This window comes from Chanos chanos, chromosome 16 (genome assembly GCF_902362185.1).
Source record: "Chanos chanos chromosome 16, fChaCha1.1, whole genome shotgun sequence".
Taxonomy (NCBI): Eukaryota; Metazoa; Chordata; class Actinopteri; order Gonorynchiformes; family Chanidae; genus Chanos; species Chanos chanos.
Genome location: NC_044510.1, coordinates 1,607,588 through 1,622,585, shown reverse-complemented (window position 1 = coordinate 1,622,585; position 14,998 = coordinate 1,607,588). Strand labels below are relative to the sequence as shown.

Genomic DNA, 14,998 nt, shown 5'->3' with positions numbered 1-14,998 from the left:
GGCAGACAAGCAAATATGAAGAGGTTTCCTCACAATGTACAGCTATGAGAGAGTGCTACATAAAAAAAAAAAAATCACGTCTTTGCATTCTTACATAGAAGTGTACCAGATGCTTTTCTCCTCTTCATTTCTCTTTCTTACTACAGTAATGAATAACACACTCTTTTCTCCTGGCCCCAAAACCCAAAAGGAAACAACAACAACATCACTCACAAAGCTGTGTTTAAACTACCATACTCACATTGTCCCCTACCAAAAGCTGACAATATTTCATGTTTCATTCGCATGAGTTTATTTGCAGACAAGGAAAAAAAAAGATCACACGGTCAAAAAGGATGGGGGAGGGAACATTCTAGATTGGATAGTATTCCTTCTCCTGGAAGTTACATTTTCAGCCAAAAAGAAGACAAATTTTCCTCTCTTTCATGTCAATGTGGTTTCAAACGAACAGTGCAGACTTTTTTTTTTTTTTAGAACAATCACCCAAACTTTCTCTATCTGACCCCAGAGCATGTCTGAAAAATGTCTTCTGTAGTAAAACATTCCAGTTTTTCCATAATTATTCACACCCTGTTTGGAAATAACTCATAGTACAAAAGTAATAAATGTTTTGATCTTTATTTGGTCAGTATTACGTTGCAGATTGTTTTGGTAGGGTCGTCCCTGGGAGAAGGGTTACTATACTATTGAAAGCTAAAGCAGGGGATGAGGGATTATTAAGGTACAGGTAAAAGGCTTGAGAATTCAGTGCTCCACATGTCTTTTTCTTCTTTATTTTATTTCTTTTCACTACCACCCTTCCCTCTCAAAATCCTATCTGTTTATTTGATCTCTTTTCTCTCTCCTCGTTTAACTGAGGGATGTGATATTGGAGCGACCACCAGGGGGCACCACAATACGCCGTCCACCTGGCCTAATTGGGGCCTCTTCTGGACCTGCATAGTGACAGAGACAGTGAGTGTGAAGGAGAAAGGGAGAGAGAGAGATATTACCATACACTGTAAAAAAAAACAAAAAATGAAGTTGATTCTAACCACGTATGAAATCCTTGTGATGACCTGTAATGTATAATGAGTTGGTGCATAAACATATTTGTATTTTAATAAATGACATGAAACACATCATGCTTATATGGGACTGATGAATATGTTGTTGAGTGCATGTACACCCCATTACATGAACATGTAATCATGGTTTACCCATGTGCCCTTGACACAACCTCACCTTGATTTGGAGGAATAACGTGAACTAGTATGGGATTAAATTAAGATTATCATGGGATTAAATTGACGTGCTGGAGTGTTGCAGGTTAAATGAGAAATGCAGTGTCACAGTAAAGATGTCTCTTCATGTGAAAAAAGACTTGATTCTTTTAATGTGCAAACAAATATGTGTGGGTCAAGTAAGTGAGAGAGGGAGAGGGAGAAAGAGAAACTGTGTGTGTGTTTGTGTGTGTGAGTTTGTACATATGTGTCTGAGTATGGAGGTTAGCCTATAGGTATTTGGTTACAAGGGGTGTTCCCAGACAAACCAAAACAAAAGACAGTTCCACAAGAGAGCAGTGCAGAACATGAAATACAGTCTAGGGCAACCCCCTGCTCTCTCAGAGCGGAGTGAGTTCCATCTTTATTACACAGACACAAAGACATATTTTCCAGTGAAGATCACTCTCTATAAGTGTACTGGCCTTAAACTGTTCCCTCAAAGCAACATTAACACAGCTTCTGTTTGACGGGCTGTTTACCCGCCTTCTACCTGCCGACGGCTTTAGCTAGGCATTCACTGATTACAGACATCCCCTACAGCCACTGCCACTGATACAAAACCAAATAAGAGACAGAGACAGAGACAGAGAGAGGTTGCTGTATCAGCACTTCAATAATTCAGACATAGATTTACTTTATCAGGCCTCAAATGGACCTAGAATTACTTGTATATTCTTAAAAAAAACAACAACAACAACAACAACTGTGTGTACAGACTATGGCTGTTGAGAACATTACCACTGAGTTTTAATTGTGCCAGCATGTCACATCGCTCTATAGTAAGGTAATACCTCAGATCCGACCTTGTCAGATGACCTTGTATGTGGTTAAGCTGGGGTAGAGGACATCTTTAAAACTGCACTGGTAAGAAGTATTTAATGAAACAACTGGGTAACCTGACAACACAGGAAGGTGGGAGGTCCTGATCCAGTATGGGGCAGTCTGTCTGTGGGTGTTGTATGGGTAAAGTGAAACGCACACCGGTGTGCTTATAGAAACATGTTTGTCCAACCCTGAGAAGTGAAGTCTTCTCTGTAACTAGCTAAAAATAAAAAGATGTGTAACACCTCTTCCCAAACAGCATGTGCTTCAACACACTGTTAACTGCCAACAACACCTCAGCGTTGGACTCGTTCAACACAGATGTGCTTGTAAACTCTACAGCTTCCAAGTCATCCAAAGGCTTTCTTGGAAATGGTTCAGATATGAATGTGCAAAGCAATAAAGTTATGATGCCTTTCACATGTCATAAGAGTGTCTGTACAGAGTTGTGTAGTGAGGTACTGAGGGTGCAGTGGACTATAGAGGACAAGTGTGAGAGATTAAGGTTTTGTGTACCTGCTAGACTGAACCCAGACTGGTGGAGGTTCCTCACTGGGGCCGTCTTGGTGGGAGAGGTACGGGCAGACGCAGACGGAGTGCCTCCCCGCGACATGGGTGAGAATTCAGCCACGGGACCATCATACATTCCCCTGGGCACTGCCCTCAGAAGTGCCAACTTACATAAAGAAAGACAGGAAAAAACAAGTCCTATCACAGACTACACTGAATATTGGATGCTGACAGTTTATTTTAATGGAACGGCATCTCTTTTTATTAAATAACAAAAATAACAATTATAATGAGAACAAATGTTAAGGAAATGTCAATGAGTTGCATAATGACCATAAAACCTTGTGGCATTTCTTTTTGGAAGGCCTTGTTCACCGTGGCTGAGTTACGGATGTGGACTGAGAGACCTCCCCTCCTACTCATCAGCCCTTGTTTCTCTCTGTGGTGCAGAAATTTTCCAAAACACACCATTTCTTTCTCTCTCTTTTTTTTTTTTTTTACGACCACAAGCATTTGATGCAGTAGCCTACTTTGCAAACATGCCGATAATGTTATTTTTCATACAAACAACCTCATTACCAGTGCTACCAGGATAACCAGTAAAAGCTCACTGATTACTCCTGCTAAGACAGTCGATCCACTCCACCATCCAGCGGTAGTCTTAGTGAATTGAGGTCCATGACTAGCCTGCTACTGTTTAAAATGATCAGTGTGGGTTTTTTTTTTTTTCCTTTTGATTTTTTGTTGAGAATTCTTAAAATGATCTGTGTGTATGTTTTCTTGTGAGAACTTGATAAGCGTGTGTGTTTTTTTGTTTGTGAGGATGTAAAATGATCTGTGTGTGCATGCGTGCGTGCGTGTGTGTGTGTTTTTTGTGAGAACTATTAAAATGATCTATGTGTGTGTTTTTTGTTAAGACTCTTACGATGCTCAGGGTTTTCTTTTGTGAAAACTCTTAAAATGATCTGTGTGTGTTTTTTGTTAAGACTCTTACGATGTTCAGGGTTTTTTTTTGTGAAAACTCTTAAAATGATCTGTGTGTGTTGTTAGTGAGAGCTGTTTGCGCTCCTCTAAGGGTCAGTATTTATTGTTGTCTTCCTAATGATACCAGTTTTTAGATTTTAGGGGCAGTGGAAATAATGTGGTAATGGGTATTTTATAATTTGATCTAAATTAGCTCACGGCATAAACACGATACACAGCGTCCTGTACAGATTTGACTCTGAACGTCTGACTTTAAATGAGCTCAGAAAAGAGTTCTGCTTCACCACTACACCACAGTGCACCCCAGCAGGAGGGGGCATCTCCCAGACAACTGCCCCTGTTGTCCGATTCATTGCGCAGTGCTGGTGTGGGCGTAACTATTTTTGTCCTTAGGGGAAGAGCACGGAGGGGAACAGAGCCTGCATTTTGAACCTGAAAAGATCACAGTCACATTCTCCACTGATGCTCGCCATTGGCACCACAGAGGGGCCAGAGCTCCGCTTTTCACTAGAGGCAAATACAGCCATACTCCAATTCACTAGAGGCAAATACAGCCATACTCCAATTCACTAGAGGCAAATACAGCCATACTCCAATTCACTAGAGGCAAATACAGCCATACTCCAATTCACTAGAGGCAAATACAGCTATACTCCAATTCACTAGAGGCAAATACAGCCATACTCCAATTCACTAGAGGCAAATACAGCCATACTCCAATTCACTAGAGGAGAGCCAAATACAGCCATACTCCAATTCACTAGAGGCAAATACAGCCATACTCCAATTCACTAGAGGCAAATACAGCCATACTCCAATTCACTAGAGGCAAATACAGCCATACTCCAATTCACTAGAGGCAAATACAGCCATACTCCAATTCACTAGAGGCAAATACAGCCATACTCCAATTCACTAGAGGCAAATACAGCCATACTCCAATTCACTAGAGGCAAATACAGCTATACTCCAATTCACTGGAGGCAAATACAGCCATACTCCAATTCACTAGAGGCAAATACAGCCATACTCCAATTCACTAGAGGCAAATACAGCCATACTCCAATTCACTAGAGGCAAATACAGCTATACTCCAATTCACTGGAGGCAAATACAGCCATACTCCAATTCACTAGCCTAGCTTAAAGCAGGCCAGTTTTCATTACTGGAATACAGTTTATGTCAGGGAGAGAAGACACAGTGTCTCTGGTTAAAGGTATATCTATATTTATATCTATATCTATATCTATCTATCTATCTATCTATCTATCTATCTATATATATATGTATATATATATATATATATATGAAAGGCTAGGTATAGACATATAAAACCTAGCTAATAAAGTTAAAGCAAAAGTACAAAATCCTGCTTAACAAAATATAAACCCTGGTTAAAGGAACATAAAGCCTGACTGGAGAAATATAAATCCAAACCTGTTTTTGAACTGAAATGTGTTGACATCGCTTTTAACCAATCTAAATTTGTATTTGTATATGTATTTTTCATGTGTTATTTTTTTTATTTTTAATTTATTATTTTTCATTTTGGAAGATTCCAGTTTGCCTTTGCTGGCGGCGGGTCGAAGCTCACCTGCTTCCGGGCTTTGACGCGTTTGTAGGCGAAATCCGGGAATGGGGAGCAGGGAATGAAACGTCCAGTGCCAGAGGTGGCGTGGAGATTCCCGTCCTCAAAGACAATCTTGCCTTGGCAGATAACGAGCATCGGGGCTCCACGGAGCTCCAAGCCCTCAAACACGTTATACTCAGCAGCCTGCGTGAAGGGACAGGACATGACACAGCAGTTCTTTAGTTACTGATCTGGGATCACTCATGACAGTATTCTTTAGAGAGGGAAGGTTAGGAGTAGGGCTGAATGCACTGTAGCTGGGCCTGCTGCTTGGAGCGGTGTGAACAACACATTGAGGACTTGTAAGACGGCGGTTTTGGCAAAATGAGAAGAAATGAAGACAACCTTCCAGTAAATACATACGGCTGGTTGTGAAATACACGAGTGACGTCCTCTGTCTCTGATTACGACTAAGCGCTGACAGACCCAGAGGAGATATGTATTGTTCTTTGGAAACACATTTAACATTTCTTGATTATAAGACAAATGTTGGTCTGGGCAAAAACACCAGTCCTCCTGTATTAGAGGTGTCCAAGTCCAGTCCTGGAGTGCTGAACTCTTACTGTTTTTCCTGAAAAACGAAAACTCTTCAGCCAATCAAATACCACAGTGACTGGCTGACGGGAACACCATCAGGAAATCTGGAGCATCAGGACCAAGACTCGACTTACAGAAAAATATATAAAAACAAAAGAGAAACCTCAAACTACAAATACATATTTTTTTCATGGTGTCCAAAGCTATGCCGCAAGCACATCTGAGGTGTCATAGCAGTTTGTTTGTAAGGTTTTTTTTTTTTCACTAAGAGTAAGATTCAACTCCAAACCCTACACCCCTGTTAAAGAGCATTACTGTGAATGTGGTTTAATAATTCCATATGGACATGAATCATATGATCCGATTATGAATTTGTGGAATCCAGTCTGATCATAGAATCAGACGGATAGGTCTAAAAACAGCCTCCACAGGTCCAAGAACAGTGAGGGACTCAGGACGTGTTACGCAAACAGTGCAACATCCTAATCACAACCCTTAAACCCATCTGACTCCACAGGTCAACCCTCACCCTCTGATCAAGTTCAGAGGTCAACCCTCACCCTCTGATCAAGTTCAGAGCTCAACCCTCACCCTCTGATCGAGTTCAGAGGTCAACCCTAACCCTCTGAATGAGTGAAGAAGTTCAGTCCAACCATCTGACGTTCAAACTTCCAGGGTCAAGGAATGTTTCAACCAAATGTAAACTAGTGTATTGTCTGTTTCTTTTTTCATTTTCTTTTATCATTCCTGAAGGAATAACTTAATCTGTGGAATTCACACCTGATTGTAATAATCAACGGATGCTGAATACCGCTCAAGAGGCTGTATGATTCCAAAACATCCTCCCAAGACACTGCAGGTTTATCCAGTGTCAGTGATTACAGAGACAGGGAGGCGGATTTCACTTCCCCTGAAACTGCTCTCTCACGGCAGCGTCCTCCCGTGAATTGTGGGCATATCAGTGTTTACACGGGATGGGGTTTTTTCTTTCTTTGGGGGAAGGATGGGGATTTTGGGGGTGGGGGATTTTCCCGTCTGCTCAGAGGCTTAACATAGCCCTAATACTACGAAACAAGAGCCAAAATAGAGAAAAAGACCAAAAAAAACCCCTGCACTATAAACACACTATACTAAAGGGTTAGTCAGCTGGAAGTGCGGGTTGAAATGAAAATATGAAAGAGGTTGTAATGAGAGATCTTTGCTTGTGCTAGAGGTTTTGAGAGTGTAGCTGTGCAGTGAGTGGTGGATGTGAGACTTAGGAGTTGGCTACAGGAGCAGCTGAGGAGGTCTGGAGAGGAGAGAGAGGGAGTCTTTGGGACGTGACTACAGCTCAACGTTAATGAACAGCATGTGTGGGAGAGAGGAGAGAGAGAGAAAGATAGACCCTCTGGCACATTCTCATACACGTCCATTTGGCATGAAGACAACAACAGCTGCCATCATACGGCTGGAGCCAGGGATTTCTGCTCTCTCTCCCTCTTTCTCTCTGTTTCTCTCTCTTTCTGTCACTCCCTCTCTCTCTTTCTATTTCTCCCTCTCTCTTTCTGTCCCCCCCTCTCTCTCTCCCACTCTTTCTGTTTCTCTCTCTCTCTCTCTCTCTCTCTCTCTCTTTCTCTCTATCACCCTCTCTTTTCCTGTTTCTCCCTCTCTCTCTCTCTCTCTCTCCCTCTCCCTCTCCCACTCTCTTCTTTCTCTGTCTGTTTCTCTCTCTCTCTCTTCCTGTTTCTCTCTCTCTCTCTCTCTCTCTCTCTCTCCCTCTCACACACACACTCTCTACCTCTCTCTCTCTCTCTCTCTCTCTCTCTCTATACTATATTACTACTATATACTAGACTATATTTTTACTCTCTCATTTTCTCTCTGCAGCTTCTTCACAATCATTTACCAGCATTACCACAACAAATATGAACACAGACTTTATATAACACACACACACAGATGAACCAACACAAAAACACCCTCACCAGTACACATGCAGAAATGCACACAGATGAACTAACACAAACACACCCTCACCAGTACACATGCAGAAACGCACACAGATGAACTAACACAAACACACCCTCACCAGTACACATGCAGAAACGCACACCCCACCCACGCCTGTTCGCTTGACTCTGAGCAGCGTTTGACCACTACCCCCCCCCCCCCCCTCCTTTCCCTCCCCACGTATCAGAGAGCACGGAAGTCTGAGTGCTTTATGGCCCCAGCGTGATGAAGGCCTTTTATCAGACACCCCCCCGTCCAAAGGCCCAGTGAAGGACAGAAAAGGACAACACCAAAGTGACAGCCTTTGCCAAAAATGACGTCAGGGGTGCAGACAGGCCCTCTTGTGTAAGCTCATAAACAGAGGACGGTGAAAGTAAACTTCCAGATGACGGCCTTATAACACTGTTGAGTGTGGGAATCTTTGATGCAGGCCTCTGAGACCAAAATAAGACTCAGGTTGAGTTATTTCTGTAGTTCCTGCAGTCAGAAACAAGAGTAACAGGATGTTTCATCCATTATGGAATGTGGGGGCTGCAGAGGTTGGTGAGAGAACAGTGACTTCAGTCTGGAGTAATCTTCATGTTCATGTCCAATCCCTTCCACACATGGGAAAGACACAGACAAGCTAACTGCTTTCTCTTTTGCCTCCCCCTGCCCCCCCCCCTCCCCCCCTTCAGGAAACACAAGATTTGATTTCCTGACATTTTCCCCATTCGCTAACTCTCTGTTCTTGTTTGAGCGAGCTAGCATTTCCTGTTGCCTAGGCAACCCGGGGTAAGCAACCCCTGGGGTTTCCCGCCTTTAGCAGACACACCCAATCAAAGAGCTTAAAAGAGACAAATGACTTTTTACTGGCTTAGGGTATTTGGATGAATCCAAAAGATCAAATACTCACTCAGCAGAATATAACATGAAAAGGATGTGAAGTTTGGTCTCTTGACATCAGAGGCCAGTCTCCTGATTGTCTCCTGATTGTCTGGCTCTCTCTGGGAGCCAAGTGCAGTATTTCTGAGTGAATCTGTATGAGTTCATACCATTAGACACTGCCACACACTCCATTCACTGCAAACCTCCACAGGGGAGTTCATTTCCCCTCAGATGAGGTGAGAGAGGTCACTGGAATACAGCCAGGCATGTGTTACTCTCTCTCTTTCTCGCTCTCTCTCTCTCTCTCTCTCTCTCTCTGTCTGTCTGTTTTCTCTTTGTCTTGTATTGTAAATATGCTGAGTTGAGCACAGTGAGTTTTGCTCTTCCAAGTGATGTGTTTTTTTTGTACACATTCACACTACATAGCCAAGATTGTTCCTGTAGCACACTCAAATCCCTGCACTCACTGTACAGGATGACATCAGTTAAATCAACTTACTCTGCAACTTAGTATGAACTTTTACATAAAATAAAAACAAAATTTCTATCTATCTATCTATCTATCTATCTATCTATCTATCTATCTATCTATCTATCTATCTATCTATCTATCTATCTGTAAATCATTAATAGAACTAGATTTGTTAATGTGCTTAGGCTAAGGGAAAGAGAGGCTCCAGTGAAGCTGACACATCCACTCAATCCTGATAGCAGTAAACTCCAAGACCAACATGACAATGCAAAGACAGACACTCCAGACACTCTGGCACGACTTTCCCATGCCGGAGGGAACCCAGGCCTGAGAACTCACCGAGTGGTGCGTCTTGGCAGTGACGGTCCTGACAGAGTCTGGGTCCCAAATGACCAAGTCGCTGTCCGACCCCACGGCGATCCGGCCTTTACGCGGGTACAGGTTCAGGATCTTAGCCGCGTTGGTGCTCGTCACGGCAACAAACATGTTCTCATCCATCTTTCCAGTGACCTGAGACAGAGAGTGAAGGTCAGGGGTCGGGCTGGATCTTACTCCTGATCTTAATTCTGACTCCTAACTCCATCAGCTCTCATTGAGTTTCTAAGTCATCAAGCACTGACTGATTCATAGATTACTGGTTAGAAAGACTTCATTAACTTGCACAGCTAGATTTCAATATTGACATGAATACAAACACATGGCTTATTCCTGCATCTCCCAATCGTCTAGGTCTCAACCTCATTAGACAAACAATTAATGTGATTTTTTGGGGGGGGGGGGGGGGGGGGGGTGCATGTTGTTTCCTGTGAATTTAGATTTAACTAATTCACCACTACGTCACCTGAGCATCCATGGATAAATATTTGAACACTGATTGATCTTCATTAAAAAAAACATTAGAGCAGAGCTTAACAAGGCTACAGTTAATTTTAGGAATCTCTCTCTCTCCACTTTACTGGCATGCCCATCAGTAACAATGTTACTACAGCACTGATAATAACATAATGACATGGGAACAGGACATAGCAAGAAGCAGAATAAGTAACTCATCACTTGCCCTCTCTCTCTCTCCCTCTCTCTCTCGCCCACACACACACACACACACACACGCACACACACACACACACACACACACACACAGCCACAAGCCCTTCCCACTCCCCAACACAACACAGCTGGTCTAAAAACACAAGCGTTCCTCTGTCTTCCACAGAATGAAAGTCGGGGTGAAGAGGAGGGCAGATAAAAACGATATGAGTGTGATTTAAATAGAGTGTTTGTCTAGCGTTGCCCCATTCCTCTTTAGCACAAAAGCTCCTACAGACAGAACAAAGATGAAAAAGACCAGAAGGATGGAGATACACAGAAGATTAAAGATACTGACAAAGAATGTAGAAGACAAAGAGAGAGAGACAGTGAGAGAGAAACAGACAGAGACAGAGAGAGAGAGAGAGAGACAGAGAGAAAGAGACAGACAGAGAGAGAGAGACAGTGAGAGAGAGAGAGGGAGAGAGAGAGAATGGTGAAATGTCAGCACTGGTTATAGCTGTAATAGCTGAAGCCTCGGGGACAGTTTTTATAATCTGCAGTTTGTTGTAATGCTGAATGTGTGTGTGTGTGTGTGTGTGTGTGACAGAGAGAGAGGGAGCTGGAGAGAGAAATCCTCACCACAGCCTTGTCCCAAATGAGAGACATTCTCTCCTCCACTCCATTCACTCCCTCGGGGATCTGAGTGAAGTCGTCTTTTCCAATGGCCTTCTGGGCCACGCTGAATGTACAGTGGGCACTGCCAGTCACATTTAGATCACCACTGACAGACAGACAGACAGAGAGACAGACAGGCAGACAGAGAGAGACAGACAGACAGAGAGAGGGGGAGGGGCAGAGAGGGAATGAGGAAGACAGAGTGAGAGAGGAGAGAGTGAGAAAGAGAGAACAGTTAGTCTTTTAGTATCTGTTGAAAAACACAGCAGAGAAAGACTGGCGGTCATAGTGAGATGACAGATGATTTTGACAGATCCTGAGGCATCGTTCCTGCAGGCTTTAGGTGAAAAGGCTTCTGTAACAAGCTCGGGGGGATTAGAGTCTTACGTCAGCCTATTCCTGGCAAATCTGCCAGTGCTCCACTGAGCCCTACTTTATTCCATGGCCGGGAATCATGAAAATTTACACTGAGCCAAGAAGACAGAACAACACTACAAAATGAAGGCTCAAGTACATTACAAAGAGCTGAACCACTGTCTAAGGGCATCCCTCTTCAGTTACTTATGTCACCAACTGACGCTATTCATCCATGTATCATTCGTGCGTTGAAGGCATAAGCCTAGATTATACTGTTGTGTTTTAAAATAGCAGCTCAGTAATTACGGAGCGCACAGAGCTGAAGAGGATGACATGAAAGATAGTGCTGTCAGTGAAATGAGTGAAAACTTCACTAGGATCCAAAAGTAACAGATCATTTTTATTAACAGTTTATTTTTACCTAACTCAGACCTGGATCCTAGGACATTAACTGACTTACTTCAATTTTTTTTTTTTTCCAAAGCATTAAATGGAGTAAGACTTCCACTTCCCTTCCAGAGTTATGACTGTCATATTTTTCATTCAGATACTCTGTCAAACAGAGGGTATGGAGTGTGTAATATGTCAGTATTATGACGGCTCTACGGGATGAGACGTGCTAGGTGTGTGCTGTTTTACCTGGCCAACAGAGTGTTCAGGTAGTCAGGAGTGGTGGGATCTGGACTGAGGGGTGGTGATGTCACAAAGGAGGCGGCCTTTGCCCAGTTCTTACTCCAATAATGAGTCCCGTCAGTTCCAAGGCTGGCCGTGATTGGCTCCCCAAACACGACATTACCTATAGAACAGCATAAGAAAAAACAACTGTACAAGAAAATTCTTTCTTTTTTTTTTTTTTCAACTCAGGTTCACTTATCCCTAAGGGCATTTTCCCTTCTTTAAATCATATATAAATTAATGTTTACATTACTCAAAGCCAGACGATGACCAGAAATATCAAATAACCCAGATGAATTTTCCTGAAGAAACACATCAGGAATAGAGGAATACCAGGCTAATCGAACCCATTTACGTGCTAATGCAGTTTCGGTCCACTAGAGACAAAGCTGGCCAGTGCTAACAGGTTTCTGGTGTCAACACACTGGATAGCTCATTGGCCTGATGTTTTGATTTCTTTCTGAATTCTTCATCTCAGAGTACAACAAATCAGCTGCTGGCGTCAGAAAATTAGGGATCAGGCCAAAGCCTCTGGGGAAGCAAGCCCACTACTGTGCAAGCCTGGAAAGTTCCCTACACAAGACATCCAGTTTCCCTTTCCTCTCCATCTCAAAAATAACATCCCAACAGAGGGCCCAGCACAAGCAAAGGCATCTCGTGAACACATGTCCTGGGTTTTTTTGTTGTTGTTGTTGTTTGTTTGTTTTTTCCCTTTTTCCTAACTTTTAGTTGCGATGAACTGCACACACCAGCTTAGCAAATCCCTTAAACAGAGTGCTGTTTTTGTCAGTTAAGTTGACCAGGCTTAAGTTATTGTGTGTAATCTGATTCAGGACAAAGGAAATAAGATATTGTTGTAAGGTCATAAGGAGATTCCAGTCATCTGTGAGACAAGACAGCGCAGGCCTGCGGACTCAGAAACTCTGAGAGACTTCCAGTGGGTTACAGATTCCAGCCTCAGGTGTACAGACTCAGAAACTCTGAGAGACTTCCAGTGGGTTACAGATTCCAGCCTCAGGTGTACAGACTCAGAAACTCTGAGAGACTTCCAGTGGGTTACAGATTCCAGCCTCAGGTGTACAGACTCAGAAACTCTGAGAGACTTCCAGTGGGTTACAGATTCCAGCCTAAGGCCTACAGACTCAGAAACTCTGAGAGACTTCCAGTGGGTTACAGATTCCAGCCTCAGGTGTACAGACTCAGAAACTCTGAGAGACATCCAGTGGGTTACAGATTCCAGCCTAAGGCCTACAGACTCAGAAACTCTGAGAGACTTCCAGTGGGTTACAGATTCCAGCCTCAGGTGTCCATGTTGCCTGTTGGACTTTGCAAAAGCCAGCAAGTATGACATGAACCAGACTCCAGGAAGTACAAAATGAAAAGCAGAAGGCACTGGGAACTCTTTTTTTTTAAAGCCTCATCAGTAAGTTTCAAACTCTGATGTTTAGAGAAAGTCAGACCATGATTACAGAACAGGAAGATTTCCAGACTTTTACAGAGAAAAAAGAAACTTCAGCTTTTGGCCATGTCAGGTGGACAACACAGCACTTTCTCAAGTCATACATTAACCATCATCTGGCGATACCATTTCAACTCTCTCAGTCATGCGCTCCCTCTTCCAAACACGAGCATTAAAGCATGGGACACTGGCCATGAACATGACATGTGTAAAGTGTCTCACAGTCAGATCCTCTTGGTGACGTGTACTTCCTGACTGAGAACAGGAAAAGACATGATGTGTGAATCAGCTGGTCTTCAGTAAGATGTCTGAAGTCAGGTGTTCAGAAAGACATCAGTAGTGTTCAGTAAGAATGTGTTGAGTCTGGTGGTGCTCAGTAAGAATGTGTGAAGTGTGGTGGTGTTCAGGAAGAATGTGTGAGGCTTGGTAGTGTTCAGTAAGAATGTGTGCAGTCTGGTGGTGTTCAGTGAAATGTATGAAGTTTGGTGGTGTTCAGTAAGAATGTGATAAGTTTGGTCATGTTCAGTAAAATGTGTGACACTGGGTGGTGTTCAGTGAGACCATGTGGGGTTAAGTCATGTGACGAGCACGCACCTTTTTTCCTGGCCTGGGAGATGATGTCAGCCGCACTCTTGCTCATGACCCTGGTCACGTAGAGGGGACAGTTGGTCTGACTGGCTATGGTGATGGCACGGAAGACTGCCTCCGCCTCCAGCTGCCCATACAGACACAAATGTTACATATAATCAACACACACACACACTTACACACACACACACACACACATAAATAGACACACACACACACACAGACACAGACACACTTACACACACACACACACACACACACACACATACATACACACACACATACACACACACATACACCCACACACACACACACACACACACACACACACACACATAAATACATACACACACACACACACACACACACACACACACACACACAAACACACACACACACACAAACACATAAATACACACACACACACACAAACACACATACATACACACACACACACACACATACAGGAAGACTGCCTTCGCCTCCAGCTGCCCATACAGACACAAATGTTACATATAATCAACACACACACACACACACACACACACACATACACACACACACACACACACATACACACACACACACACAGTAGTTCCCCCTGTTTCCTGACTGGTTGCGGCCAAACACAGTGTGTCCCAGTTAACCTCTGTGTATCCCAGTTAAATGGATCACTGACTGATAAGGGCAGGCCAGAACCTCTGAGAACTGGGAGAGGGTGGAACTGGGCTAAGAACTGGGTCAGTCAGTCATCTGATACATCTAACTATGAGTACAATTTAGTACACCATAACACACCGATATAGCTTTGTCCTGCAACTTTGATGGAATGAACTGAGTAATGTTCTTGCAGACATTGTGATTTTTCATAAGGATGTCCCTTAACTGACAACTGAGGGACATACTGCTGCACACAGACAAAGAGCTGTAATCTGACCAATCAGAGCTCTAGCATGACTACCAGAGTCACTGGTGAACACTGGAGAATCATATGAGGAAACATGGCCAGATCGTAATTCCAGGAATGTACCCATAGGTCAGATGACGTTTTCCCTCCCATGGTTTGGTCAGGGATAACATTGTGTGTGATATATGAGAGAAGATGCGACCAGGCAGGAGCAAAAGCCTGATCATACTGT

The 14,998-nt window shown here is 43.3% G+C and overlaps 1 protein-coding gene across 4 annotated transcripts in view; it reads right to left on the bottom strand.

Moving 5' to 3' along the window:
• Positions 1-535: 535 nt before the first annotated feature.
• Positions 536-14,998, bottom strand: part of dpysl3 (dihydropyrimidinase like 3) — a 38,436-nt gene continuing 23,973 nt past the window's right edge. For 2 of the 4 annotated variants that reach the window (XM_030793357.1, XM_030793359.1), the window contains exons 8-14: positions 13,866-13,986; positions 11,777-11,933; positions 10,745-10,886; positions 9,416-9,586; positions 5,176-5,355; positions 2,604-2,763; positions 536-935 (exon numbers count right to left, since the gene is read on the bottom strand). In XM_030793357.1, the coding sequence (XP_030649217.1) occupies positions 850-935; positions 2,604-2,763; positions 5,176-5,355; positions 9,416-9,586; positions 10,745-10,886; positions 11,777-11,933; positions 13,866-13,986 (1,017 nt within the window). In that variant the 3' untranslated portion in view covers positions 536-849. Of the gene's footprint in view, positions 936-2,575; positions 2,764-5,175; positions 5,356-9,415; positions 9,587-10,744; positions 10,887-11,776; positions 11,934-13,865; positions 13,987-14,998 lie in introns of all 4 variants that reach the window. The other 2 variants (XM_030793358.1, XM_030793360.1) reach the window with 1 other exon arrangement.